The following is a 27,465-nucleotide window of genomic DNA, read 5'->3' on the forward strand; positions in this document are numbered from 1 at the left end:
CTGAAAATAAGAGAAGAGAAAATGATGCAGAGTAGCAGGAAAGAGGTTTTTATGTCAGTTTTGCTTTTATACAAAATGCACAGATACATCTCATTCCAGAGTGTCTTAGTGTGCCAGACGTCATAAAAAGGTCAATCAGAGAGAAACAAGCAACAAAGGCAACAGCAGGATAGATATGTCAACAACAGGTAAGAGTTTTTATCTGAATGTAAACAGTACATGAAAAATACATTTAAAGATGTGACAAAACAGGAAAAATGCACTAGTGGAAAGATTGTTTTTAGCTTTCTGTATCCCTCTATGCTTAACCACGAGGAACATGATATATTTAAAATCCGTATTTCTGAAATTAGAGCTAAATCCTCCTGTTCCACTTCCTCGGTATACAGGGAATTTCCTAAATACCACAATTCTGCTGTATGGAAAGAGGGGGCTAGATAGAGGAACTCTGCATGCCACGTAAGTAGAAGCATTTTACAGGTTGTATTCTCAGGTTCCAAATGGAAATCACTCTGAACGCTCCTTCTTGAGGCCACAGGTGGATACCAGAAGCAATTATTAAACTACAGATATGTAAATATAAATGGAGGATAAGCAGCACAGAATTAAGGAGTAGGTAAAGAACTTAGGAATTTAGGATACCACATTGGATAGTCCACTCTGTAAATAGTCACCATCCATGAGATTATGCTTTTGTAATAACTTATCTCCCCACAGATGAAAAAAATGTGCCAGGAAGAACCCATATGAGTCTGCATATCAGAGAGAAATAAACATTGTTAATTTAAAACACAACATAGTTGCAAGATTTCACAAAGATAGCAGTAGAGAACCAGATCTAAATTAATAAATGACCATCTGAATATCCATGTATGTGCAAAGATATTATATTTTCATCATATGGATTACTGACAGGGTAGATTACATAATGAGGCTACAGCAGAAGTCTAATGAAACTCTCTAGTAAATACATCTCAACAATATTCCAGTCTCATTGCAAATGTCACTGTAGAGGTTGACAGGTGTCTGGTTTTCGACTGGAATGCCCAGAATGACCAGAAGATCCACGAGGGTCATTTAGGAATTGAGAAGTGCAAACAACAAGCACAAGAGGTGCTATTTTGGTCAATCACGACATTACTAACTGCTTTTCAAGTTTGAAATACAAGCCATGCAACAGGCAGAGCTACTGAGACCTCATCAAGTTCCACAAAAGCCTTATAAGAAGGTAGACACTGACTTATTAACCTGGCAATCAAAGGATTATTTAATAGTCACAAATTATTATTCTCTGTATCCAGAAATTTGCAAACTGCACAGTATTAATAGTAAGTCAGTGATAGCTGGCATGAAGGGAATCCTTCTCCAGACATGGAATTCCAGATGAAGGCTTTAGAAATAATGGACTGCAATTCTCCAGTACAGATTTTAGGCAATTTGCAATATATTGGGATTTTCATCTCTACCTCAGCTGTTAATGGGAAGAAGGATCAGATCTAATTTACCAATTTCTCGATTCTCATAACAGTGAAACCATACGGAAGATGAAACAAAATCAGAAGTGGATGCAGAATTATTATTTTGACAAGAGGGCCCGTGATCTCAAAGGTGATAGAGTGTGCCTGAGGAATCACACCTCTAATACTTGGGCTAAAAGGGTACCATTAAAGAACAGCTGCATCTAAGGTTTTATGTAGTCCAGACAGACTGGGGGACACATTTTGATGTAATCGAAGAGATCTATAAGTAATCCCAGAAAGCTCCAACACATTGACATTAGATGTGGACTCTGGCATTTCCCATCTGACTGATCCTTTATTGTCAACACATTAAGGAGAAACTGTCAAGGAACAAGAGAACAACACAGTCTCTAATTGAAGGCTGATACAGAGAAGATCAGAGCAGGAGATTAAACATCCTGAAAGACTCATCGAGATTTGCTAATCTGTCTGGAGAAGGTGTATTTGAGGAAAGTGAGTGGTAAAGACTCACTTGAGACCGATGTGCTGGTAACCTCTCCGCCCTAGGTAGTTTATACATTGGGTTTACAGAAATGTACTATATAAGTTGAGAATTTATTCCATGTTTTATTACATAGTTATTAGCTGCACACACACACACACACATACAACTTCGTTTTTCTTTAAGAGGGAAGATGTAGAGATACGTTTTGTAGAAGATTATAATTTAAAGATGCTCCCTCATAAGGGAAAATATTATGAACACAGGAATTTGGAGAGGTGCCCTGGAGATGTGAGGTGGGAACACCACATGGCTGCGTGCAGCAGTTCACAGAGATGTTCTCCAGTTTGTTTTATTATTTATTTATTCATTCATTCATTCATTCCTCATTCACTGGTTGATTTAATGAACCCCAAGATGATTACAGGCACAGCAAGCCAGAAACTTCCAACCAAAATTATTTTTAGACTGTATTGATCTCTGTATACATTTTGAGCACCAGTCGCCATAGATAAAAACCTAAACCCAAACAAACAATTCCACAATGACTCCTTCTAGATGATAGACCCACTCTGCCCACTGAAAAGCTAAATGAGGCACTACACGCAACACCGAACTAACCATACACACAGAAATAATCTAAGTATTACAATTACACACAGAGACAGAAATACTTTGCAGTCAATTGAGTTTCTTCAATAGGTTAGAAAGAAAAAAAACAAAGTTTTCCCAGATCTGCTATAAAAATATATATCTTGCATACTGATGAAAGCCCCCAACAATTCATCCTGATTCCTCCTATTATAAGGATAATAATTAATAATTACTTTCTGCTGAGCATGAAGTAAAATGCTGTATCAGCTCTAGTAGGATTTCACTTGAGTAAGAATGCGTCATCTCTCCCTACATATGTCTTGATAAGTAAAAGCAAGGGATCTCTTTTCTGTGAATAACACATTTCATACCTCCAAACAGTCCTGGGTTTTGCAGGACTGTCCCATTTTGAGCCCCCAAATCTCCCATTTAGTTGAAGCAGGAAATTTCCTGCAATCTGGGCTGCCCAGAAGTTTGGCCTATCCACCCTTCCATCTCCATTTAGGGAAGGACAGCAGGGCAAAACCTGAGTGTCACTGTTTCTGCTTTAGCCAATTAAAACACTGGGAGGTATGAAATTTAGATCCAAAAATTCAGAATATGTGCACAGGAAAAATGACTTTTAATTATTCACAACAAAGTTATCCAAGCAAAACATGTTATTTAAAAGCATGAAATGCCCTGTAAATCCTATTAACTGGGGATTTAACTGGAGAGTTTGGGGAATGGATCACTGTGGAGTAGTTTTACGTTTCAGTATACTTATAGTGTCCTACGAATAGCTGGAAAGTCCTCAAAACCTCACATTCTACAGTATGTATGTATTGTGCACGGTGCTAAAGCAAATGTTTTGTGAGACTTTCTATAATGGGAAGACGATTAACCACTATAGCAAAATATCCGGATTTGGGGCTTGATGTAAACCTGACCTCCTTTCTTCCCCACTGCCCTTGTGGAAGAAAAAATATCTGATTAAAATTTTAAATTACTCAAAACAAAGCAATGTGAGGAAGCAAATCCATATAGAGAAACAGAGGCTTAAGCTGTAAAGTTCAAGTATCCCAAAGTTTGGGGATGTTTAGAGCTAAAGATTTGGATCTGACAAGTTCAGACAAAAGGACCAGATGCAAAATTCAAATCCAGTCCACAACTTCCTCAAAGCTCATGGGTACTGTAATTCAATCAGGGCTGGAATCAAAACTTCGAAGAAAAATCCGTGGCTTTGCTGGTTAAACCTACTAATGGACCTTGGAGAAATCAGTATAAGAGGCTGCTCTTTATGGGGTCTGCCAGATCTTACAGTTTGTAGCAAAAAGCTTGCAATATATTTGCAATAGGAATCTGCACTCTGTAACCAAGTCAAAGTTGAGCCCCACTCAACTTTACTGATTACCTACGGCAGGCCCTTTACAACACATAGCGTCAGGATCCCCACAAGGGCAGTCCGGGCCAAGGGTCAGAACAGGTGCCAACGTGAGGCTGGGAGTAACCAAGGAGTTCGTAGTTAGATTCCACGCCAGGTTTGGTACTAAGAATCAGAGTCCAAGTCAGGTATCAGGGTACAAATCCAAATCAAGCCAAGGTCAAGCCAGGAATTCAGGAGCAGGAACAGTCATGTGCTGCAAAGGCCTGGCATTTGGTGGACTCCAGAGGACTGGTATCTTTCATACAAGTTTGAGAAAACAGTATTAATTATAGTTTCACTCTAGAGCAAAACATTAAAAAGGATTCCCACACATACGAGAAATTACATTTTGATTAGGAGACACCCCCCTAGTGGTTCTCAAATTTTTGAACTGGTGATCCCATTTCACAAAGCAAATCTCTGAGTGCAAGCCCCTTATAAATTAAAAACACTTTTTAATATATTTAACACCATTATAAATGCTGAAAGCAAAGCAGGGTTTTGGGTGGAGGCTATCAGCTCATGACCCCCTATGTAATAATCTTGTGACCCCTCAGGAGTCCTGACCTCCAGTTTGAGAACCCCTGCGCTAGATGATATAGAAGATAAATGCCAGGGCTCCACCTCTTTAGATAGCTGGGTTAAATCTCAATCGAGTCACAAGTATGCTGGCCTCATAGGAATCTAAAAATCCACTACACAGAATACAATAAATATGCTCTGCTCAAATGTGGTTCAGGACCGGAACAACAATATGCTGTAGGTCAGAACCAAAGTGCATTAGCAGAAGTTTGTAAAGTAACTGCCAGGACTCAATAGTGCTGTTCAGCCTTTTCTGTGATGCACAAAAAGTCCAACATTTTCAAAATTAGTAGTGATTTTGGATGCCCAGACTTGACAGTCGTAAACAGGCTTATTAGAAAGACAAGGTGGGTGAGATAATATCTTTTATTGGACCAATTTCGGTTGGTGGGAGAGACAAGCTTTCAAGCTTACACAGAGCTCTTCTTCAGGTCTGGGGAAAAGACCAACAGAAGTTGGTCCAATGAAAGATAATACTTCACCCACCTTGTTGGGACCAACACCATTACAACAATGCCTTAAAACAGGGTGACCAGACAGCAAGTATGAAAAATCGGGACGGGGTTGGGGGTAATAGGAGCCTATATAAGAAAAAGATCCAAAAATTGGGACTGTCCCTATAAAATCAGGACATCTAGTCACCCTAAAAAGGATGGTTTTTCAGGGGTAGGATGTCAAGTTGTACAGCTAAAAACTGATGCATCAAAAATCACCAGTCACTTTTTCTATGGACATTTAGGCCAAAATCTTTAACTCCCTTCAGTTACGTTCAAAACAAAACAAAAACCCCTGAAAAATCTTTTTTTTTTTTTTTTTTTTTGCAGAAGTGCCACAGAGTAATAGCTTAACTTAATCTACATTGTGTTCTTGCTTAGAGGACCGGTACCCAAATTAGACACCGTGAAATTAATATACTGACAGATAAGTATAATGACAAGATCTTGTAATAAGAAGTAATAACTTTGTATATCAAATCTGCGATAAGTATGATGAAAGAATTACAAATACTAACTTTTTGTATGTGTGTGTTCCGAAAGACCCTGTTAATTTTTTACCCTCTATTTATACTTGCTAGATATATGGTATGTCCTTTAGACTATTTCCCTTTAACATTTCTCCTTCCACTCTTAACCTGTTTCTTCCATAATATAAGGAAAAAACACTCGGACTCACTGTAATCTCTGAAGTCCTGAACCAAAGCTCACTGAAGTCAATGTAAGCAACAGAAGATGACCAATAACAAGGAGAAGGGCAGATCAAAATGTCCCCATCTAAACTAATTCTCAAAGTTCAATGACATTTTTGTCTACAAAAAATTCTTAAAAAGTGACTCATTTCTGCAGAAATCTTCTATTTATTATCAAAAAACTGAATAGCTAAAAACTGGGGCGGGGGAATGGTAGTTGTCTGAATCCCAAAATATTTTGATTATGAAATGCCTCTGTAGTGCTTCAAATGAATTGTGGCTTGGATGCATCATGCTCCTGTTTTCCTCCATTGAACAGCCTCCACAACCAGATTTCATTTTCCATGAAGCACGGCCTCTCACCACAAACTGAGGAGACTGTGAGGCATCAGGCAAAATGTTATTTTTACCATTTTTGGCTGAAATATTTCAGATTTTGATTTTTCACCAAGACCCCAAATTTTCCATGGAAAATTTTGACAAAACTTCTTTAGTTTTTGTTGAAATTTTCCATGGGTGTGGGGCGGGGAGAACATTTTCCAATAACTCTACCTGGGAGTCTCTGTTGATTCCAATGAGCTTCATTTGTGCTCTAAATATGAGAAGTGATCATTCCCATTAAATAGACTGAAAATGCCAGTCACTGCAGAATATTTATCAGCATTTTAGAAAAGAATACATGCCGCAACATTGTAACGCATTTCATATAAACAAAAATATTCCACTGCATTAAAAAGATTAATCTCAAGGCTACCTACAAAAAGTAACATTTTTTCTTAACTTTACAGAGTTTTACAGAGGCTCAGACAGTTTAAGTTAAATCAGAAAGTTGATTATAGGCTTTGTCATTAACTTCAATGAAATTGTATTGGTGGAAATATATACTTATTTCTACAATAAAAGATCAATTTGTTTAAACTCAATCATCTATAGATAGGAGTGGAGTTCCAAAGCAGAAAATCAGCCTGAAAATGTACTCAATTATTTTTTTAAAAAATTAAGAACTGAAAAAAAAATATTTACAGTTTTCTGACTAGCTGGAATTGTTTAGTAACTGTGTCCATCTGCTAGGACACAAATCTCCCAAAATCATTGTATTGGTTGAGGATATAAATTAGAAGACAAGTTTCTTATGTTCAGTTTAATATTTCCTTACATGAAAACTAGACTATTTCCAATTGTAAGTCCATCTGATAAAAACCCAACAAGATATTAATCTAGGAGAGCTCTAAAAACAGAAGACCACCATATGGTCTACTGGGCCCTGTCCTCAGAAGCCTAGGCTATCTCACTGTCTCAGCATCTGGCTTTACCCCCAAAATGCAATTAGTGACTAGTATCTCTTTGTTGTTCCACCCAAACACATGCCCTGGACCCTCAAAAATGGATGCACATTACCTTATTTCCTTTTGTTGATGATTGTAACAAAATATGACACTCTCTTTCTACTCCAACCATCCTTTGTGTAAAGACATTCTGCCTGAATGCCTAAATGTTGCTAATCCTTTCTTCAGCATTAGTCCATGACATCTTGTTTTCAAATACTATAAGACAGCATCTCAAACAGCTTTCTGGCATGAATCTAATCCTCTCTTTTCCACTCCACTTTAATGACATAAGAATTCCCTGTCCCCAAATATATTGGCCAAATCAATTTTATTCATAAGTAACATTCTCCCAAAGTCCTGAATCATCTTGGTTTTTGTCCACAGAACCGTCTCAATTTCCACAAAATCCTTCCAGAAATAACGGTCACAGTTACACAGGCAATTTCAAATAAGGTTCTTATGCTTTATGTAATGTTGTGTCAGAATATCTCCTCTGTATTCATGTGTGGGCCTCTCTCTTTACACCTTAAGATCCCCTCATATTTTTACTGTTGTTATTCATCATCCAGATGGTTATAATGCATTGAAATACTGCTGTTGATTACACGCTTACAACCTTACTGGGTGTAAAAGGGTGCAGTACTGGTTCCCAAGTGCATTTCTGGATTTATACTGCATCACAGCACTAACATTTCTTTATTAATTTATCATAGTATTTTGATGAGCACTATCCACTTGGTTGGCACAGTATAATATGAAATTTTAACTGCATGTGCTAACTGGGACTTATTAACTCCCCTGACAACATGTACAGATCGTCTTGTGGGAAATAAGATATGTCCCCAGTGAATGCACATACATGTTACAGTAGAACTTCTTGCCAGAGTGTTACTAGATATACATAGCCATCTTATTGGTCCCAGTAATTTGACTATAAAGCATGGATACCAGTCGTCCTTTATGAGTTAGATAGAAAAAGAGCATGTATGCTTACAATGCATAAAGAGGTGACTATGTGAGTCCCTGAGAGCTGGCAATTGTCAAGAAGTCTCGCTGTAGGTTTCAGACACATTGAAGTCTCACCACAGATATCATGCCCCAGTCATGTCCTTTGTACTTCTTCCCAAGAAGAGATCAGGCTGTTCATTTTGCTTATGGGTAGGTTACAACATCAATAAGACACTCCATGATGTGTCTATGGCAAGACCAGCAGTAACCAAATCTCTCTCAGTACCGAAAAAGATTTTGTGCTATTTATTTTTCTGGTCATGTAAGAAAGATAACCTGGGACTTTGCATGTATATATTAACAACACAATTGTATGTTTAAAGGTGTTCAGAACCTTTGAAAAATAAAGCCTCTTAAAAGTATCTCAATTCAGACACCCAAAAATTGGGGCACCCAAAATCACAAATCATTTTTGAAAAAATGTATCACAGTGTCTTACTGAGTCTCCTCTGTTTTGGTCATCAAGGTGCATGAAGCCTAGACCAGTTCTTAAAATGCCTAAAATCAGCATTTTTGTTTCTTTCTCAAGACAATATGAACTAAAATTATGCATTTACTTGAGGTGAAAGACAAGAAGGATCCTGTGACTAAAGAAACACTGTAGAGAAAAAACACCTTAAAATGTTAATATAAATATAAAAAGTTCCTTGGGTGATGTCAAGCTTAGATACAACCAAGCTAAGCTAAGACTTTAGAAAATTTCTTTGATAATGTCAGCATGATGCAAATTCCTGATGAAATAAAATAGGAGAAAATCTCCTGTCTTAAGGCCAAGTCAGTAATTCTTCAGATTATCTACTTTAGGTTTCAGACTTCATGTTGACCCTCACTAATGCTCTTGTCCAGTGGTTCCCAAACTTTTTCTGCCACTTGTGCAGGGAAAGCCCCTGGCGGGCCTGGCTGTTTACCTGTTGCGTCCGCAGGTTCAGCCGATTGCGGCTCCCAGTGGCCGCGGTTCACTACTCCAGGCCAATGGGAGCTGCTGGAAGCGGCATGGGCTGAGGGATGTACTGGCTGCCACTTCCAGCAGCCCCCAGTGGCCTGGAGTAGTGAATCGTGGCCACTGGGAGCCGCGATCAGCCGAACCTGCGAACGCAGCACGTAAACAAACCAGCCCAGCCCGCCAGGGGCTTTCCCTGCACAAGCGGCGGAACAAGTTTGGGAACCACTGCTCTAGTCTATAGGCTGTCTGATGTCCTAATAGCAGAGGAAAAACTAGACTGCAAGATCAGCATTTAAAGCCTTATGCCAATCATGATGATCAAGCATTTTTCATCCTGAAAGGTGCTAAGAAATAGACAAGATCTACAGGTGAAGAATTCAGAGTATTCCTTCTGGATATGGAGAATTGGCAGTGAGACAGGAGCAGGTCATGTATGAAATGTATTGCTACAGCAGTCAGCTCTTTGGAGCTCATACTAACACCCACCATTAGAATACTAATAAAAGCCAGCTGGCCTTGTGTAGCTTTACATCTCCACCCCACTGTCTGTATCTACAATGTTTAGTTACCCCTGCCGTTCTGGGTTCGGGAGGGCAAAATGGAAACTTTTATAAGCAGAGGAAACAGAAGCAAAAGAATTAAGAGACTAACACTAGCAAAAGAACAAATACCTACTTCGAGAGGCACTGTCAGTCTCTCTCAGACTCTAGAGTTAGTCCCTGATTTCCTCCTTATGCGGAAAATCTAAACGAGATGCGAGGGAGAAGGATATTTTTTTTTTTGCAAGAGGAGAGCAGATGCCCTTGTGATGAAGGCACTGAACTAGAACTCAGAATATCTGGGTTCAATTCCAAACTGTGTCACACGCTGCAATCCACAATCTGTGCCTGCTTCAGTTTACCTTCTGTTAAATGAGGTAAATGTTTCCCTACTTCAAAGAGGTTTCTGAGGGGTGTCAAAGGTGGGTGACTGCATGGTGCTCAGATACTACCGGAGGCCAAAAAAGAACTGAGATAGCAATCGTTCTTAATTTTTTTTTCCATTGAGGCTTGCTGTATGCCCTCCCAGCACAGAGTTCCCCAGACCTACACTCATCCTAATGGATTTTGGTGCCCTAGTGCCTCCACATTGTCTCTTCCCATGGCCCATGGGGCCCTGCTTACAAGAGCCCATAGGCTGTAGCCCTTAGAATCACCATTAAAGGAGAGAATTCTCATCAGAAGTTTATCCACACTTACGCCGCATTAATTTATGAGTGGATTCCCAGTAGTGGTACAATCATGATACAGGCAGAATCGCCCTAATGGAGGTTGGGGATGGTCCAGACACTTTTTTCCACCATGACATTTCATTCCTGGTAGGAGGATTAGCCCAGTGTGTCAGCAACAGGAGGGCCTTGCTTTTGGCCTTTAGACCAGCCATATCCTACAAAGATTCTGCCAGTGCCCGGAAGCTTCTCTCTTACCTAAGCCCCAGCAGGATTCTTAAACAAGGCATTGCTACATCTATCTTGCCTGCCTTATTCCACACAAAACTGAGGGAGGCCTCCATTATAACACTGAGTTCACTCACCCAGGATATGAGAATACCTCATTTAATTCCACCCCTCTACCTGATGAGGAGAAAGCAGTTGAACATGGGTCTCCCACCACTCATGTGAATGCCCTAACCACTGAGCTATGGGGAATTCTGCTGTGGGTTTCTCAATCCCTCCTGTTGAAGCTGTTCCATGGTGTATACATAATTAAGTATGCATTGGGCCAGAGAAAGATCAAATTAATTTAGAGTCCAGTGGTTTGGGCACTCACGTGAGAGGAAGAGGGAGGAATTGAATGAGGTTCTCCCACATCCTGGGGGAATACCGGTCATCTGAGCTGAAAGTTATAAGGGAGGCCTCATGATCCCCTTCCCTCATACCCTGTCATTTTGTGTGGAGTTAGGCATGAGCCTCCATCTTTCTACCCAGAAACAGCGTCAGTAGCCAAGTGTGAATCCCAAGCAGAGATAGATGCTTCCTTGCAGCCCAGAATTAGGCACCTAACTCTCTTTGAGGGCTGGGGATAAGACACACCCCGCTCATCAGCATCTCCTATTGACTAGCTTAAGCAGCTTGCTGCCTAGCGTGCTGGCTTTTGGGAATACCATTCTTAGGTGCCTGACTCTCACCATGCATTGTATTGGGAGCCTGCGCACCTAACTCAGTGTTGTGAATTGCACGCACAGCACTGCAAGTCCTAAGTCACCTTTGTGACTCTAGCCCTATGTGTCTATGTCACTTTTGAAACACGGATGTTAGGTGCGTTTGAAAATTTTACCCATGGTCAGTTTTTATTATATCATCTGAAGGCGCATCCCACATTAGGGATCCATGTCCTAACAGATAAAGCACAAGATGGGGGCGTTAGACAACCAAATCACACTAGGGAACAAGATGAATGGCTCCTTATGCACCTTATCTACAATGTATAGGGGGAAAAAACTGTGATCATGGGGGACTTCAATTTGAGAGACATACGCTGGAGGTCTCACGCTGCCAGTACTAAAACATCCTTGGAATTTTCGAATATTATAGATTACAATTCCCTAACTCAAAAGGTGTTGCATCCAACAAAGGGGAATTCTATGTTAGACCACATCTTGACAGATAGAGGAACTGATCAGAGAACTAAAAACTAATTGGTAAGTCAGGTAAAAGTGATCATGACTTGATCACATTTATAATGGACAAACAGTAGATGTTTTAAAAAGCCCAGTTTCAGAAAGCTAAAAACGATTATGAGCCAAATCAGCTGGGAAGAAGAACGTAATCAGAAAAATGTGAATGATAAGTGGGAATTGTTTAAGAACTCTCTACTAGATGCCCAAAAAGCTACAATTGAGGAAGAAAGCCATATTCATTAAAAATCCAACCTGGTTTAAAGGAGAAGTGAAGGCCTGATGTGAGACTTCTATATATATAAAACAAATGGAAGTAAATGGAAATTGATAGTAATGAATATAAATTGATAGTAATGCATATAAAGCTATGAATTGTAGAAAATGGATAAGGGAAGCAAAGGGACACAAGAAGAGATTTATGGCTAGCAGAGTTAAGGACATAAGTATATTAGGAACAAAAAAAACTCTATCAATGGTATTGATCCATTACTAGATGAAAATGATAGAATTATCCATCACAATGCAGAAAAGACAGAAGTGTTCAATAAATATTTCTGTTCTGTATTTCGGAAAAAATAGATCATGTAGTCATATCATATGATAACACTCTTTCCATTCCACCAGAATCTCAGGAGGATGTTAAACAGCAGCTACTAAAGTTAGACATTTTTAAATCAGCAGGTCTGGATTACTTGCATTATTTGCAGATGTCACAAATTGGGGGAGAGGTAAATAATGAACAGAACAGGCTGCTGAGTGATCTCGATCACTATGTAAAATGGGCTCAAGCAAACAGTATGAATTTTAATATGGCTAAATGTAAATGTATACATCTAGGAACAAAGAATGTAGGTCATACATACAGGATGGGGGACTCTATCCTGGAAAGCAGTGTCTCTGAAAAAAGATTTGGGGTCATGGTGGAAAACCAACTGACCATAAGCTCCCAGTGCAACACTGTGTCCAAAAGAGATAACGTGATCCTGAGATGCATAAACAGGGAAATCTCAAATAGGAGTAGAGATTATATTTTACCTCTGTATTTGACAATGGTATGACTGTTGCTGGAATACTCTGTCCAGCTCTGGTGTCCACAACTCAAGAAGGATGTGAGAAATTGGAAACAGTTCAGAGAAGAGCCACAAGAATGATTATAGGATTAGAAAGCATGCCGTACAGTGAAACACTTCAGGAGCTCAATCTATTCATCTTGACAAAGAGAAGGTTAATGTGTGACTTGATTACAGTCCATAAGTACCTGCTTCAATCTAGCACAGAAAGGTATGATGCAGTAGCTAGAATCTGAAGCTCGACAAATTCAGACTGGAAATAAGATACACATTTTTAACAATGAAAGTAATTAACTATTGGAACAACTTAACATGGGACATGGTGGATTCTCTATTACTGACAATTTTTAAATCAAAATTGGATGTTTTGCCTAATAAATATGTTCCAGGAATTTATTTTAAGGAAGTTCTATGGCCTGTGTTATAAAGGAAGTCAGACAAGATGTTCATAATGGTCCTTTCTGGCCTTGGAATCTATGAATTATTTCTTTCAATTGTATATATGTTTTATAAAAATATGGATAAACATCAATTGCTCAGTTATGAGGGTATTTTTAACACAAACTACACAATCAAAGTTCATTATGAAATGTGGAATGCTTGATTTGGTGTAAAATTAATTTCATTTTGTGCTGATAATGAAGAAACTTTTTCTTCATTAATTCTGCATATTGTGTGATTGGTTATTTTGTGTCTGGCTCAAATGCAAGATACAGTCTTCTGTAAAAGGAATTTTACAAATCCCTTGATTATAAGTGGTTGTTATCAATTAATGGATACAACTTCTATGAACCATGGTGAATTCATATACATTGCATTTTCCTGTCCATTTTTGCATAATAAAGACACTGTTATGGAGCAAAGCATTCCTAGCATGCACCTGTTTATAATAATAATTTAGAGAAAGGCTTTAAATGTCATAAGTAAAAAATATTGCTGCTGAAAATGGATAGCTGTGAGGGACAATAGGGATTCCTCATAGTCCAACCAGCAGATTTTTCTCGATTGTGTTCTAGGTTTTCTGGATACCCGCTATTCTATAAACAAACCCCAACACAATACAACAAAAAAGTTCTATAAAACTCTCACAGGAGTTCAACTAGCAGAATGTCCAGGTTTTCTCTAAAGGGCAGACAATGTAGTGCACAGTTGTTACTAAATGAGAAGTAATGGATATCATCGCAGATGATACAGTACAGCTTTCTGGACCTTTTCATGACAATCTTGGATGGACATTTTCATTACACACTCTTGGATGGCTCATTACTTTAAAGTGTTCCAGAGACTTGCTTTAAAGAACCCCTGCCACATTTGGATATTTAATTACAGGGACTCATTTCAATTGGGCTGGATTTCCATTATTTTTAAAGGCTAGTGTTTGGGCCTGAATAAACTCCTGAAGCATTTAAACAAAATGGGTCACCTGCTGATGTCGATGCTCCATTTTCCCCTCAGACTTCAGTGGGAGTTTGGAAAATAGGAATTACCATATTGGGTTAGATCAGGGGCCATCTACACCAGTGCCAACTGCTTCAGAGAAAAGTGTAAGAGACCCTGAAGTAGGCGGTTATGGGATCATGGAAAATGTCCTGCTAGCTCCAAAAGTTAGAAGTTTGTTTATGTCTTGAAGCATGAAGGTTTATATTCATTGCAAAACTTTATTTTGTTCATATTTTGTATTATAACTCTGCCCAAATAAATGGCTGATCTTTGAATGCTGCTAAACTCTTTGCTTTTATGATACCACCAAGTCTGCCTGGGGAAGGACTTCACAATGTAGCCACTTTCCCCACTCCCTTCACCATTGTTTTATTTTGGGGAAGATCATCATTTATGTATTAATGTTAATAAAGTCTAGTAAATACAAGTGGGGGCCCAAAATAGCAAAAACTTTAACATTCCATTTCGAAGTCAAATTGTAGAATTTTGCACAGAAGACAACCCCATAAATAAGCCTAATAATAAATATTACTTTCCCCTATTTAAGATTGTCATGTGCAAGCTATGTCTTCACACACACATCCCTTTCTTAGAATTATAGTTCCTTCCTTCACAGGTCAGAAATTATATCCATTTTCCCCCCAAATTCTCCCAACTTATTTTCCATTCCAAAAACACTCCTCTTACCATGTCCATAATAAATTCTTTCACAGATAGAACCATTTTTTCCTTCCAATACCTATGGATAATTTTACAGCTATCCATAGACTAAAGAACTCTAGGTCTGTTGTTCCCTTGGCATTTCTATAAGATTAGACATACTGCATATTCTACCATTATATACGCACCTCATATATCATTTTGCTTCCTTTTTTTGTTCATAGACTATGTGATTATATAAAGATGTTATACTTATGGAGCATCCATCCTGATTCCATGATTTTAATTTCCTAGCTTTTCCCTCTGGATGTTTCTAACTCATCTTTCTTTTTTGAAAATCCTCCTTGTAGTTTATTGCCACACTATTTCATGGCACGATGCCTCCCTCCTGCCATCCCCCCGACCTGCAGCATGTCCAACAATTATATTAGCCACCCAGTTCTGATCCTGTTCAGTATTCACTCAAAAGCCACACTGAGCTTTAAATGCACAAAATGGTCGTTGCCACAGTCTTCATTTCTGAGCTTCGACAGTTGCAATTTTCTTATATTCTGTTACTAAAAATAGAACTGCTTCCAACTACCCGAGCAGGAAACCCACAGAAAAGCTAATTAAACAGTTGGTAAACAATGCTCCTCCCCATTGTGTAAATGGTAGGATAAGAACAGTGGCTCAGCTCTGTGCTAATGCACCAGGTTTACGTGCCCCTGTAAGTCTTTGAAATCTATCAAGTGTCATTTATTTAATTATTCTTCGCAGTTTACTTCACAGATAAATTACCATTTAGGTAAATAAATATTTGTCTGCTAGATCAACAAATGAGAAAAAAAAGAGCAATTGCTTCTTTTTTAAAAAAGGCAATATGAGCCATACTCTCAGTTTGTGAAAATCAGTGCAGCTACATCGATATCCATGGGACTTTGCTGATTTACACCACTGAGAGACTGGCCCTGTAGGTTTAACTGGAGCTCATCAGCACAGGGATTGTTTTCAATGGATTCAGAGAAGGAAATACGCTTCAAAAGGTGAGGTGCTGTCACATAACGACAGGAACAAATATATTTTATTATAAATAGGCATCTTGTTCCCTCTTAAGTATCAGCCACCCTTGTCCACAGCATGATACCAGGCTGCATGCTGGATATTCCATGTTAAAAGTACTCAAAGATTGAAAAGCACTGGGGGGGGTTAGATTTTCCTGAATATTTATCAACTCAGCATATGTTTTCTTGTTCTTTGAGCCTCACTGTGCGCCCCTTAAATGGGGCAGGATCAGAATCATTCAAACACATTTGCTTAGATGCTGCCTCCATTCCTGTGTCAAGGTCCTCCAGGCCCTTATCTATTACCTATACCACATGCTTTCCCTCTGGTTTCCCAAGTAATGAAGGACACATCTCATGTTTTGGCAGGTACCAGGTAACAGTTCATAGACTGATATACAAACAACAGTAAGAACTGCCCTTGTGCATTAGCAACTGCAAAATAAAGCTCAGTTTAGGACTGATGTTGCATTGTTTTCTGACCCCAAACCCATCCTGACTTCAGTATAAAGAGACAGAAGGATTTTTTTTAAAAAGGAAAGATATAGCCTTTAAAACAGCAGAATTTGGTCTTTCCAGATTAGAACTCAGAGAGTAAGGATAAAAAGAGAGAGTGTATGTTAAACAGAGGGAGTGAATTTCCCTCCTGATCTCATTCTAACAGCTATGAGCATTCCTTCCTTTGATCCCCATATAAATCAGCCCACCCCACCTTCAAAAACAGTTGTTGGAGAGTGTGAAGTTTGGTAATAAACACAGTCTGACTAGCTGCTTGTCCTTTGACAGAACACATCACACTCCAGCTATATTGAGCACTACAGTTACAGAGTCAATAAAATGCTAACTCCCATTATATTACTTGCAATTTTCATGATTTCAGGTGGTTTTTATGTCTGGATTACTTGGTCTTCCTCATGATTTTTTGCCCTTTGGAAAAAGGTTACCACCTCCCATTCTTCTCAAGGGGACTGAAGCTTGCATCCTCTTCACAATGTGTGGCCAGGGAGGAGACAAAGACATTTAGCTAGAGTGGCTTGCTAAATGAGGGAAGTAGAGGAAAGAAGCAAATAAGATGGAAACCATAGGGTATGGGTAACAGAAAAGGGCTTGGGGGAGGTAACATAGAAATGGGACAGCAGCTAAGGAAATTTATATTGCAGGAAGAAAAACAGACCAAGGACTGTGGGAAAGAGGAAGACAACTAGGTGGGAAGGAGAGACATGGGGGCAGACAGACTACAGGGGAAGGAAATTAGAATGTGAGGTACTGGATATTGTGAGGGGGAAAGAGAGATTATAACGGGCAGGAAACTGAGCAGAAATGGAGGGAGACTTTGAAGGGAAGAGAATGTGGTGGTGAATATTAAGGGGAGCAGAAAGGGAGATGGGGTGAGAGGAATACTAGGAGACTGAGAGAAGGAGTCCAGGCAGGAAGGTTGGACAGTGATGAGGGAGGAAAAAAGGAAATAGCATGCCAGTTTCCAACTTTAGGTGTTAGGAGAAGGTACATGGAACCAGCAGGGAAGTCAGGGGGAAGCCTCACATTTTTGTGAATGCATTTATTTAACAGCCAAGTGTGGGGCTTTCAAAAGTGATGATGGGATTTAGTAGTGTAAGCCGCATTAAAAGTCATGGGACTTTTGCAACTGAATCCCTCCGTCACTTTTGAAAAATCTCTACCTGAATTTTAAACCCAAATGATCTCACATTCTAGAGGTGCAGGATTTCTGCCCTAAAGACTGAAAAATTCAGAAGACAGACACAAGAACGTGAGAATTTGTTGTTTGGTTTAGTTTGGTGTTTTTTGAAGGGCAAGGGGCTCTGATTCCAGTTTTTCACACTCTCAAGGGTTGGCAATACCGTGGTTAGGAAGAGAATCCAAGAGATAAAGTCCACACACATTGAATGTTCTTTTCTTGTCACTATTCTTCCTATGCTTCTACTCTGCTATGGCAGTGATGTCACAATGATCTAACCCAGATAGATATTTCTAGTTTATTTACTTGGATACCAAACACCCTTAACTAATAGTTTCTTTTCTCAGGTACTAAGTAGATTGAATTACACACTTGAATTACCGGCAAGTATTTGGCTGGTGGTCTATTTTTACCAAGTCAGGTCTTGCTAACTCAATAAGGAAAGTATGGTATTTTTCTGCCCTGCTCAAAAACTGACATAAAGTGCCTCACCACTTCCCTCTTTTTCAAAATTCTTGCAAGAAAGAACAATAAATAAATAAATGTTGCCTTTTTGGAAAGAATGGTGGTTACAAGAATTAAACAGAGTCTGTTCCAATAATTGTCTTTTGTGGAAACATTTTGCTACATAGCTACATGGGAAAGACATATTGTCGTATTTTAACAATAAACAGCCCCACTCAAACTCTAGCCCTTTTATCAGTTAAATGGCTTTCTGATCGTTGCCTGTTTAAATCCTGGCCCACTTTGCACACATATATCCCTCAAACTTCAGGGGTTTGGGCACATCAGAATGAGTCTGCCTCCCACATACAGTAAAGAGTCAGAATGTGATTAATGGAACCTGAAAGAACAGGTACAACTCTGTCTAACAGATTTAGGGAGAAGTTAAAAGACTGTGCCGGGGAAAAGTGACTAACAATTAATAAATCCTTTCATTCAATAATGCTCACTGATCAAGAGGAGGAGGAGAGGGAAATAAACCATGTTAATGTTGCTATACTGACAGACATGAAAGAGAACTTTTACCCCAGGGTGAGCTCTAAAGAATGAGTACAATAATCTACCATGCTATAATACCACTAATTTCAAAGGGTTCAGTAATCATCATTATTATTAGTCTGCCTTTGCCTCAAAACCTAGGAGATCTACTAAAGTATCTGCCTTTAAAATACAGGAAATTCATCTAAAGTAGCTTTTGATTACCCTCCAAGTTTCAGAAATATTTAATTAAAAAAAATACAAGCTCTCAAATGAAGCATTAGAATTGTTCAGCACCACTTGCTAATTAAAAATATGCTTTGACATTCACAATCTAGAAAACCAGTTGCTAACGTATATAGAGTAAATATAAATGCCACTGCCTACCTCAACTATGTGCGGCATCGGATTAAATCCACAGAGATTGCACACGATATTCTTGCATTCTGTACATGTATTAAAGTTGGGAGGATCCTTAGAACCAATGTTTAGTCCAGTTTTACAAAGAGTACAAGTTGATTTAGGTAGGGTAATTTTTTCCAGTCCTGGTGGCCCAGCAGATTTTTTAGATTCAGCAATTTGAGGCTTGCTGTCTTTTGCAGCAATAGGTTTCTTTTCTAATTCAGATCCTTTAACGGTTACAATGTTATCTGTCTTGGGTGGCTGTGACTTTTCTGCCACAGGAGGCTTGGCTTCTTTTTTCACAGGTGCTGCTTTTAGAGATGGCTGAGCCTGACTGGCCTCTTTGGATGGTACCTGAGATGGTGGAGGGGGTTGCTTTGTAGCAGGCCCCAGTAGAGGGCCTGAGGATTGAGCTCCTTGTTGGCCTGATGTGGAGATTAAATTTGAAGCCTGGCTAAAGATTGACGCGCCAAATCCAAAGAGTTTCCCAGTAACTGTTTCTTGTGGAGTTGTAGGCTGTGGTTTAGGGGTGTCAGTAATACCTCCCAGATTTAGACTGAAACGCCTTGGTTGCTCTTGGGCTCTCTGAGGCTGTTGAGGCTGAGGTGTTGGCTGCACGGGGGTAGGCTTGGGGCCTACAGCTGCTTGTTGTCCTTTTGGAACCTGCTTGGCATCAGGTTTTGGGGTTACTTTTATTTGTGTCTTCTTAGGGTCTTCTTTCATTTGTGTTGGCTCAACAGTGTCTGGTCCAGGCTGAGAAACAAATTTAGGATCTGACTTTTGCCGTGACACTTGTGGTAAGGTTTTGGAATCTGGCAGGACCGCTTTATCCCCAGCCAGATGGGTGTCCAGCAACAGCTTGGCATGTTCTGATCTCTGAGATTCCATTGCTTTCTGTTGAGTTGATGGAGCTTTGGGACCTTGTGAATCCTGTTTCAGACCAGACGCTGAAGAGGTGGGCACACTGTCAGTTGTAGGCTTCTTTTGCTTATCTTCGACCAATGTTGGCTTGACCTGGCCAAATTTTGGAGTGGGTTCAATTTGCTGAGAGATGTGTGGGGTAACAGGCACAGTGGGTGGCTGCTTTGATTTCACAGGGGGAGAGCCAGGCATGGATGGTTGCTTTGTCAGTGGCGGGGGCTTTTTAGGTTCTAGGGACTGGGAAGAAGCCGGTGTTTGAGAAATATCTTTCTTTTGAGCAGGCTGCTGGAGCTGGGAGGGCGCTTTGGTTGTTAGAGGTGGAAAGGTTGCCTTCTGTTTGGATGGAAGAGGCTGTGGCACAGGACCATGAACAGAAGCTAAATCACCACCTAGTGCTCTTTGCATCTGGCAGTTTAAACAGAGCCATTCTTTAACCTGCAGGAAAAGATTTAAAATTAGGGTCATGTTATGTTAACATTAGTAAATCAACTTTTGGCAGATAAAAGTTCACCAAAAGAGGGGGAAATATTACCACTGAATATTGCTTTATGGTTAAAAAAATACAACTGAATTTTTCATTTCACTTCTGATTCCTGCAGTCCGGGCCATCAGAACAAGTCCACACTTCAAGCACTGTGGAAATTCATGGGGGCAGCACTGATTTGCCAGCATTGAGTCATCAGCAATACTGATTTGCCAAAAAAAGTTTTAAAAAAAGAAAATGGTAATAATGAAATAATAATAATACTCAAAAATAGTTTGGCAAATTAATGCTGCCAATGAAAGCCATAATTATAATAATCAGAACAAAAATGAATGCATAATTACCTTTAACTGTGCAATTATCAAGCTCCTGGACTAGTTTATAGTTTTGGTTATGTTTTATACAATAGGAGCAAAAAAGTCATAGTGGTGCTCTATATGCACATATTGAACTAACAATAGAGGTGTGCTAATGAATTCCATATATTTATGTAGACCCATTTCATATAATCAACTTCTGAGCACAAGTCATCATCTGAAATAAATGAGGAGCTCTGCTTAAAAAATTATGGCCCTACATGAACCATAATTATGTGTTCCTGCAATCATATCATTATTAGGCTTAGTAGATCCAAAAATAATTACCATAAGCCCCATTGTACTCTTCATTATTCAACACAAAGGGAAAGAATAAGGCAAATAATTCATCTATTTTCTGTACCTCTAGGCCTCTATTACTGTAGTATCCAAGAACCTCACAATTTGTAATGAGAGGTTTCAGAGTAGCAGCCATGTTAGTTTGAATCCTCAAAAAGAAAAGGAGTACTCGTGGCACCTTAGAGACGAACAAATTTATTTGTTCGTCTCTAAGGTGTCACGAGTACTCCTTTACAATTTGTAATGTATTTCTCCTCACAACAGCCCTGTGAGGGAAAGAAATGCTATTTTACAGGTGGGGAACTGACTGCATGACTTGCTCAAAGCCTCACAGGAAGTATGGCGGAGAAAAGAATTGAACTGAGCTCTTCTGAGTCCCAGGCTACGACCCTAATCTCAGGACCATTCTTGCTCTCTTCTAATGCCCCCATAACTGTTTTAAGAGAGGAGAGCAGAACAAATACACCATTGTTTTCTCCTGAAGGCTATCTGCACAGTTGCAGTTGGGGCTCCAGAGGATTTCAGAAAGGACATGTCAGGCCAGAGGAAGAGGAAGATGAAGCCAGGAAAACATCTGTTCCACATGGCATTCCCCATGCTTTTCAGTACTACTCAGTTTGGCATGGTATCCTGCACGGCAACAATTTCCAGCAGGAGAGTTAGTTCTGCTCATTACAGCATTATCTCCTACTCCTCCCTCCACACTCTCTATTCTAGGGGTGGCCAACCTGAGGCTCCGGAGCCATATGCGGCTCGTCAGAAGTTAATACGCGGCTCCTTGTCTAGGCACCGACTCCAGGGCTGGAGCTACAGGTGCCAACTTTCCAATGTGCTAGGGGGGTGCTCACGGCTCAACCCCTGGCTCTGCCACAGGCCCTGCCCCCACTCCACCCCTTCCCACCTCCTCCGGTGTGGCTGCCGGTGGGCGGAAGACACTGGGAGCGGGGTGCGGGGGAGCTGATGGTGGGCTGCGGACATATTACTGTGGCTCTTTGGCAATGTACACTGGTAAATTCTGGCTCCTTCTCAAGCTCAGGTTGGCCACCGCTGCTCTATTCCCTTTGGAGGGGAAGGCAGGGCACACATGCAGCCACAAAGCCAGTGATATCATATATCCTGAGTGAGCCACATTGCCAAGGGACAAAGGGAGCTGCACAGAGGAGCAGACCACAGGGGTAGTACAAAATTCCCTATAGGCTCTTGGCTGCCTCAGGTGAGGGGAGATTCATTCATCCTGCTCCCTCCACAGACTTGCAAAACCTCATCCCTATCACCAACCAAGATGAAAACGAGGACATTTTATGTGGTGAACGTTTTGGTATTCAAGGGGATGAGTCAAGCTTACAGGACAAAATAATTAAGAAACAACTTCAGCTCCCATTTCAAGTGTGTGTAACTCCCATTGAATTTACTGCAAGTTGCACCCATGGAAATGAAAACTGAATTGGCCCAGACTGCTTTTTAATTATTATGTTTCCCTCTGTACTTACCCAGCAATACATTTTTAACAATGACCATAAAAGAGATTTTATGATCGCACCCATCTTCATAGATCCAGTAACCACCCCAAACACACCAAGAAATCTGTTATCTGCAGCAGTGGTTCTCAAAGCCGGTCCACCGCTTGTTCAGGGCCGGTTTGTTTACCTTCCGCGTCCGCAGGTTCTACCAATCGCGGCTCCCACTGGCAGCGGTTCACCGCTCCAGGCCTGTGGGGGCTGCAGAAAGCGGCACGGGCCAAGGGACATGCTGGCTGCCCTTCCCGCAGCCAGGGGTTTTCCCTGAACAAGCGGCAGACCGGCTTTGAGAACTACTGATCTACAGGCACTCAGATACCATAGAATATGCTCTGAGGAGAAAGTCCAGGATATACACCTTAAGATGCTCAAAAACACCTTCACTAAACAAGGACACTCCACCAGAGAAGTAGATTACATCATGGAACAGGTCACCCAAATATCCCGAGAGAACCTGTTTCAATACAGAAATAAAACCCCCTTCGACTGCACACCCTTAGTTGTCACCTACCACCCCACACGGAACTCATATAGGGTAGCATCAAACAACTACAACCCATAGTTGATGGGGACCCCATCCTGAAAGAAAGCTTTCCTGAACCCCCTCTTCTGGCCTTCAGACAACCCCTCAATCCCTCCAAGCTCATCTTCAGAAGCTAGCTCCTAACAAACCAGGACGCACAAACTCAAAGCAGCACCATATCCTGACAGAACAACAGATACAAAACCTGCAGACTGCTACAATGATCAACACCCCACACAACATACCTGTAGGGACACATTCCAGTCACAACATGTGGTGTACCTCATCCAGTGCACTAAATGCCTCAATAGCAACTATGTGGGTGAAACTAGACAATCACTACACTCTCAAATGAACTCACACAGGAAAACGATAAAAGACAAAAACACCCTAGCACCTGTGGGCGAACACTTTTCACAAAGTCATCACTCAATATCTGACCTATCAGTCCTCATCATAAAAGGAAACCTGCACAACACTTTCAAAAGACAAGCCTGGGAGTTTAAATTCATAACTTTACGAGACACTAAAAATCAGGTTCTGAACAGATGGATTTATGACTTATTACAACAGTCTGTAACCCATTAATAATCCCATCCAGCTGTTTCTCCCCCCCCTCCCCCCCTTCATTTCCTTCCTATGACGCGAGGGGTGTTAATGGGTCACTTCACCTTATATGGTCCCTTGAAATATGCATTAATTACTTTTGGTAAACAATCTGTTCCACCTTGTATTTAGCAGTGACACTGAGTTAGCTTCTGAGACCTAAGAAGAGCACTGTGTAAGTTTGATAGCCTGTCTCTCTCACCAACAGAAGTTGATCCAATAAAAAATATTACCTCACACACCTTGTCTCTCTTACCACCAATAAAGACATTTAAAAAAATAATGATGGCCTTTTAATTTTATCAAATGCTTTCTTCACCATGTGATATAATTAATGGTAAACACAGCACCTGGTTAAGTCCAGCCTGATTATAGTGTCCAATTAGAGTCTAAATAAATAAATATGAGTCCGCTCTGTACTGCAGTTTGCAATATATTAACTTGAGCACCAACAATGTTAAGTGCCTTTATATCCTGGGTTTTCATTTTTTACTTTCTGAATCAAAATAAAGCTTTTAAAATAAAAGTTAATGGGTAACTCCTACAACTGAAATGAAGAAGGAAAAACATAGGGATTTTACCTTTTTTTTTTAAAAATCCCTCTGTTTTAGCCATAATTCCTTCCACTGAAATGCCTGGGAGGAATTTAAGTGCCAAAACTCCAAAGCCATTATAACCAATATATTTCATTTTAAACTCAGAGAACTGTAGTTTGCATGTGTTTTAACTGGAGGAGTTGTAAATAAATTACGTTAAGAGCTGCATTTTATCAACTAAAACATATTGAAGAATGGGCCTGATCATGTGTCTGCTGCCATCAAAGAGTTTGCTACTGACTTCACCGGGAGTAGGCTTGGGCTGTATCCAGGGCTGCTCTTCCATATTTTTACAGACAATGTAAAAGTTGTGGGAGGGTGAGCACCTCTTCCCCTCTATTCAATGACCATCATCATAAAAGGAGAAAGAGCGAGCAGTCAGAGCAATGTGTCATGGGCAGCAATGCCCTGGCCCAAATCCCAAATTCTTTCTTCGTTATATTTATTTCTTCCCAGAGCCAAAAAGGGCAAAATCCTCTAGTGCAGTGTGGCCTCCCCACTGGTCTGATGTAAACAGGCACTAAAGCTAGTGTAATTGGCCAAGGAACAATCACCCCAGTGGATTCTTTGGTGGAGTAGAGGTTTCTATGTTACACCTCTTCCTCTTTACGGAGGAGATGGTATGATGGGATAACATGATTTTGGCAATTAATTGATCTTTAAATATTCATGGTAAATAGGCCCAATGGCCTGTGGTGGGATGTTAGATGGGGTGGGATCTGAGTTACTACAGAGAATTCTTTCCTGGGTATCTGGCTGGTGAATCTTGCCCATATGCTCAGGGTTCAGCTGATCGCCATATTTGGGGTCGGGAAGGAATTTTCCTCCAGGGCAGATTGGAAGAGGCCCCCGGGGTTTTTCGCCTTCCTCTGTAGCATGGGGCCTGGGTCACTTGCTGGATGATTCTCTGCATCTTGAAGTCTTTAAACCATGATTTGAGGACTTCAATAGCTCAGACATAGGTGAGAAGTTTATTGTAGGAGTGGGTCGGTGAGATTCTGTGGCCTGCATTGTGCAGGAGGTCAGACTAGATGATCATAATGGTTCCTTATGACCTTAATACCTATGAATCTATGAATCCTCATCGCCTAGCTCTCTGATGTGATATTATGTAATTTCAAAATAATAAGCAAACACTAAAGTATATTTCACAGCCCTGCCATATGTTCAGAGAAATAATAACAGCTTTCTAATGACTGTACTAGTTAAAAACGGGAGCTCCAAAGTAAGTTTATTCTCTATTTTCTAGCAATACCATCTATGAAGAGTGACCATGAAAGACAAACCTGTACCATCTTATTCAACAGCTCTTCTTTCTCTGTGCATTCAGAGTCAGAACTGCTGACTCCAGTGACAAAAATACATATTTATTGCTTTCATGTTTAACTTTCCTTAGCCATACAGAGACAACACAGCTCAGGAAGACCTGGATTCTACTCCTTCTTGTGTGTTATCAATAGAATTGTTACACCTGTGCAAACCCATTGAAGGCAACGGACTTGCACGGGTGTCACAGAATGCTTTAGCTGACTTGCAGGGTTTTTATTTCTGTGGAAGACCCTGCATGATTTTAACTAAAACATATTGTTTTCCAGTATGGCTGCAAGGAAAAAAAAACACATCTTCTTTACATTTCAAATTGAGCACATTTGAAACAACATTCACTGAGACAATAAAAATGTAGCTATTCTAACAGCCAATTCTCAGAGCAAAGCTATGTTTTAAGATAATGAAACAAATTGTCATTTACATTAAATCTCCTGGCAGTGTAAAGGAGCCTTAAAATGTGTATACAACATAAGCATATGTTCCCAGCTCAGTGTAAAATTTATGAACGCTTTACAATACAGGGGATTGTAAAGTAGCCTCAGTGTAAATGAGAATCAGGTCCAATGTATTTAAAAGGCCCAACTCTGCACCAAAGCGTGACCTAGAAGTCAATTCCCAGCATGGGAACAAACACGTGTTTATGGCTCCCAAAGCCTCCAACAGGAGCCAGAGACAGGAATCTGAATTTGATTTATAGAATACATTTCTACCTAGATAAAATTAGGCCCTTAAAAATGCAAGTCAGTTATAATTCTATGCAGTATCATGTACGCTGGTAAAGCATCATAACAGAAAAGGCTCTAAGACTCAGAATCCTGGTGTGGGCAAAGAAGCAATAGGTTCAGCTCCAGCCCAAATACAACAGGGATGACATGGCCATTCTAAACTCAGGTATGTAATGTATCAGTTAAATAAGACTTTGCATCAGATGACTGGAGGGTAGCTAAATGTAATGCCAATTTAAAAAAAAAAATGTTTCAGAGGTGACCCTGGCAATTACAGGCCAGTAAGCCTAACTTCAGTTTGGGCAAGTTGGCTTAAATCATTTTAAAAAACAGAATTATCAGAAAGATAGTTAAACACAATACATTGGGGAAGAGTCAGCACAGCTTTTGTAAAGGGAAATCATGCCTTTACAAACCTATTAGAATTCTTTGAGGGGGTCATTCAACAACCATGTGGACGAGAGTGATCCAGTTGATATTGTGTACTTGGACTTTCAGAAAAACCTTGACAAGATCCCTCACCATAGGCTCTTAAACAAACTAAGAAGTCACGAGAAAAGAGGGAACATCCTCACATGGATCAGTAACTGATTAAAAGATAGGAAACAAAAGGTAGGAGTAAATGGTCAGTTTTCACAATGGAGAGAGGTAAATAGCATGGTCCTCTAAGGCTATGTACTGGGACAACATATTCATTAATTATCTGGAGGTGGCAAAATTTGCAGACGACACAAAATTACTCAAGACAGTTAGGTCCAAAGCAGACCAAAGTTACAAAGGGATCTCACTAAACTGGGTGACTGAGCAAACAAAAAAGCAGATGAAATGTAATGTTGACAAATGCAAAAAAAATGCCAACTCTACATACAAAATGACAGGCTCTAAATTAGCTGTTACCACTAACAGTATAGAACACAAATGGTTAACAAGTAAAAGTTCATCTGTTCTACATAAAAAGCATCCAACCAAGTGAATATTACTGGGATTTGACAACAGATTATCCCTTTTGTTCAAAGAAGGAATCATCCACACTTCCTGCCCAGTGATTACCCAGAAAACAGCATCCCATATCACATGACCTGATGCAGTAGTAAATTACAGTTGCTGGGCAACAGTAATACCAGTGCAGATGGCTCACTGCAGTTGATAC

General features: G+C 40.1%; 1 protein-coding gene across 1 annotated transcript in view; it reads right to left on the reverse strand.

Annotated features, from left to right (window-relative positions):
- Positions 1 to 27,465, reverse strand: part of PCLO (piccolo presynaptic cytomatrix protein) — a gene marked incomplete at its 5' end in the record, with an annotated part of 521,208 nt that overhangs the window by 478,384 nt on the left and 15,359 nt on the right. Inside the window, one exon of the mRNA XM_084610084.1 lies at positions 18,944 to 20,314. Within this exon, the coding sequence (XP_084466210.1) occupies positions 18,944 to 20,314 (1,371 nt within the window). The remainder of the gene's footprint in view (positions 1 to 18,943; positions 20,315 to 27,465) is intronic.

This window comes from Lepidochelys olivacea, assembly GCF_965140295.1.
Source record: "Lepidochelys olivacea isolate rLepOli2 genome assembly, chromosome: 1".
In the NCBI taxonomy this organism is placed as follows: Eukaryota; Metazoa; Chordata; order Testudines; family Cheloniidae; genus Lepidochelys; species Lepidochelys olivacea.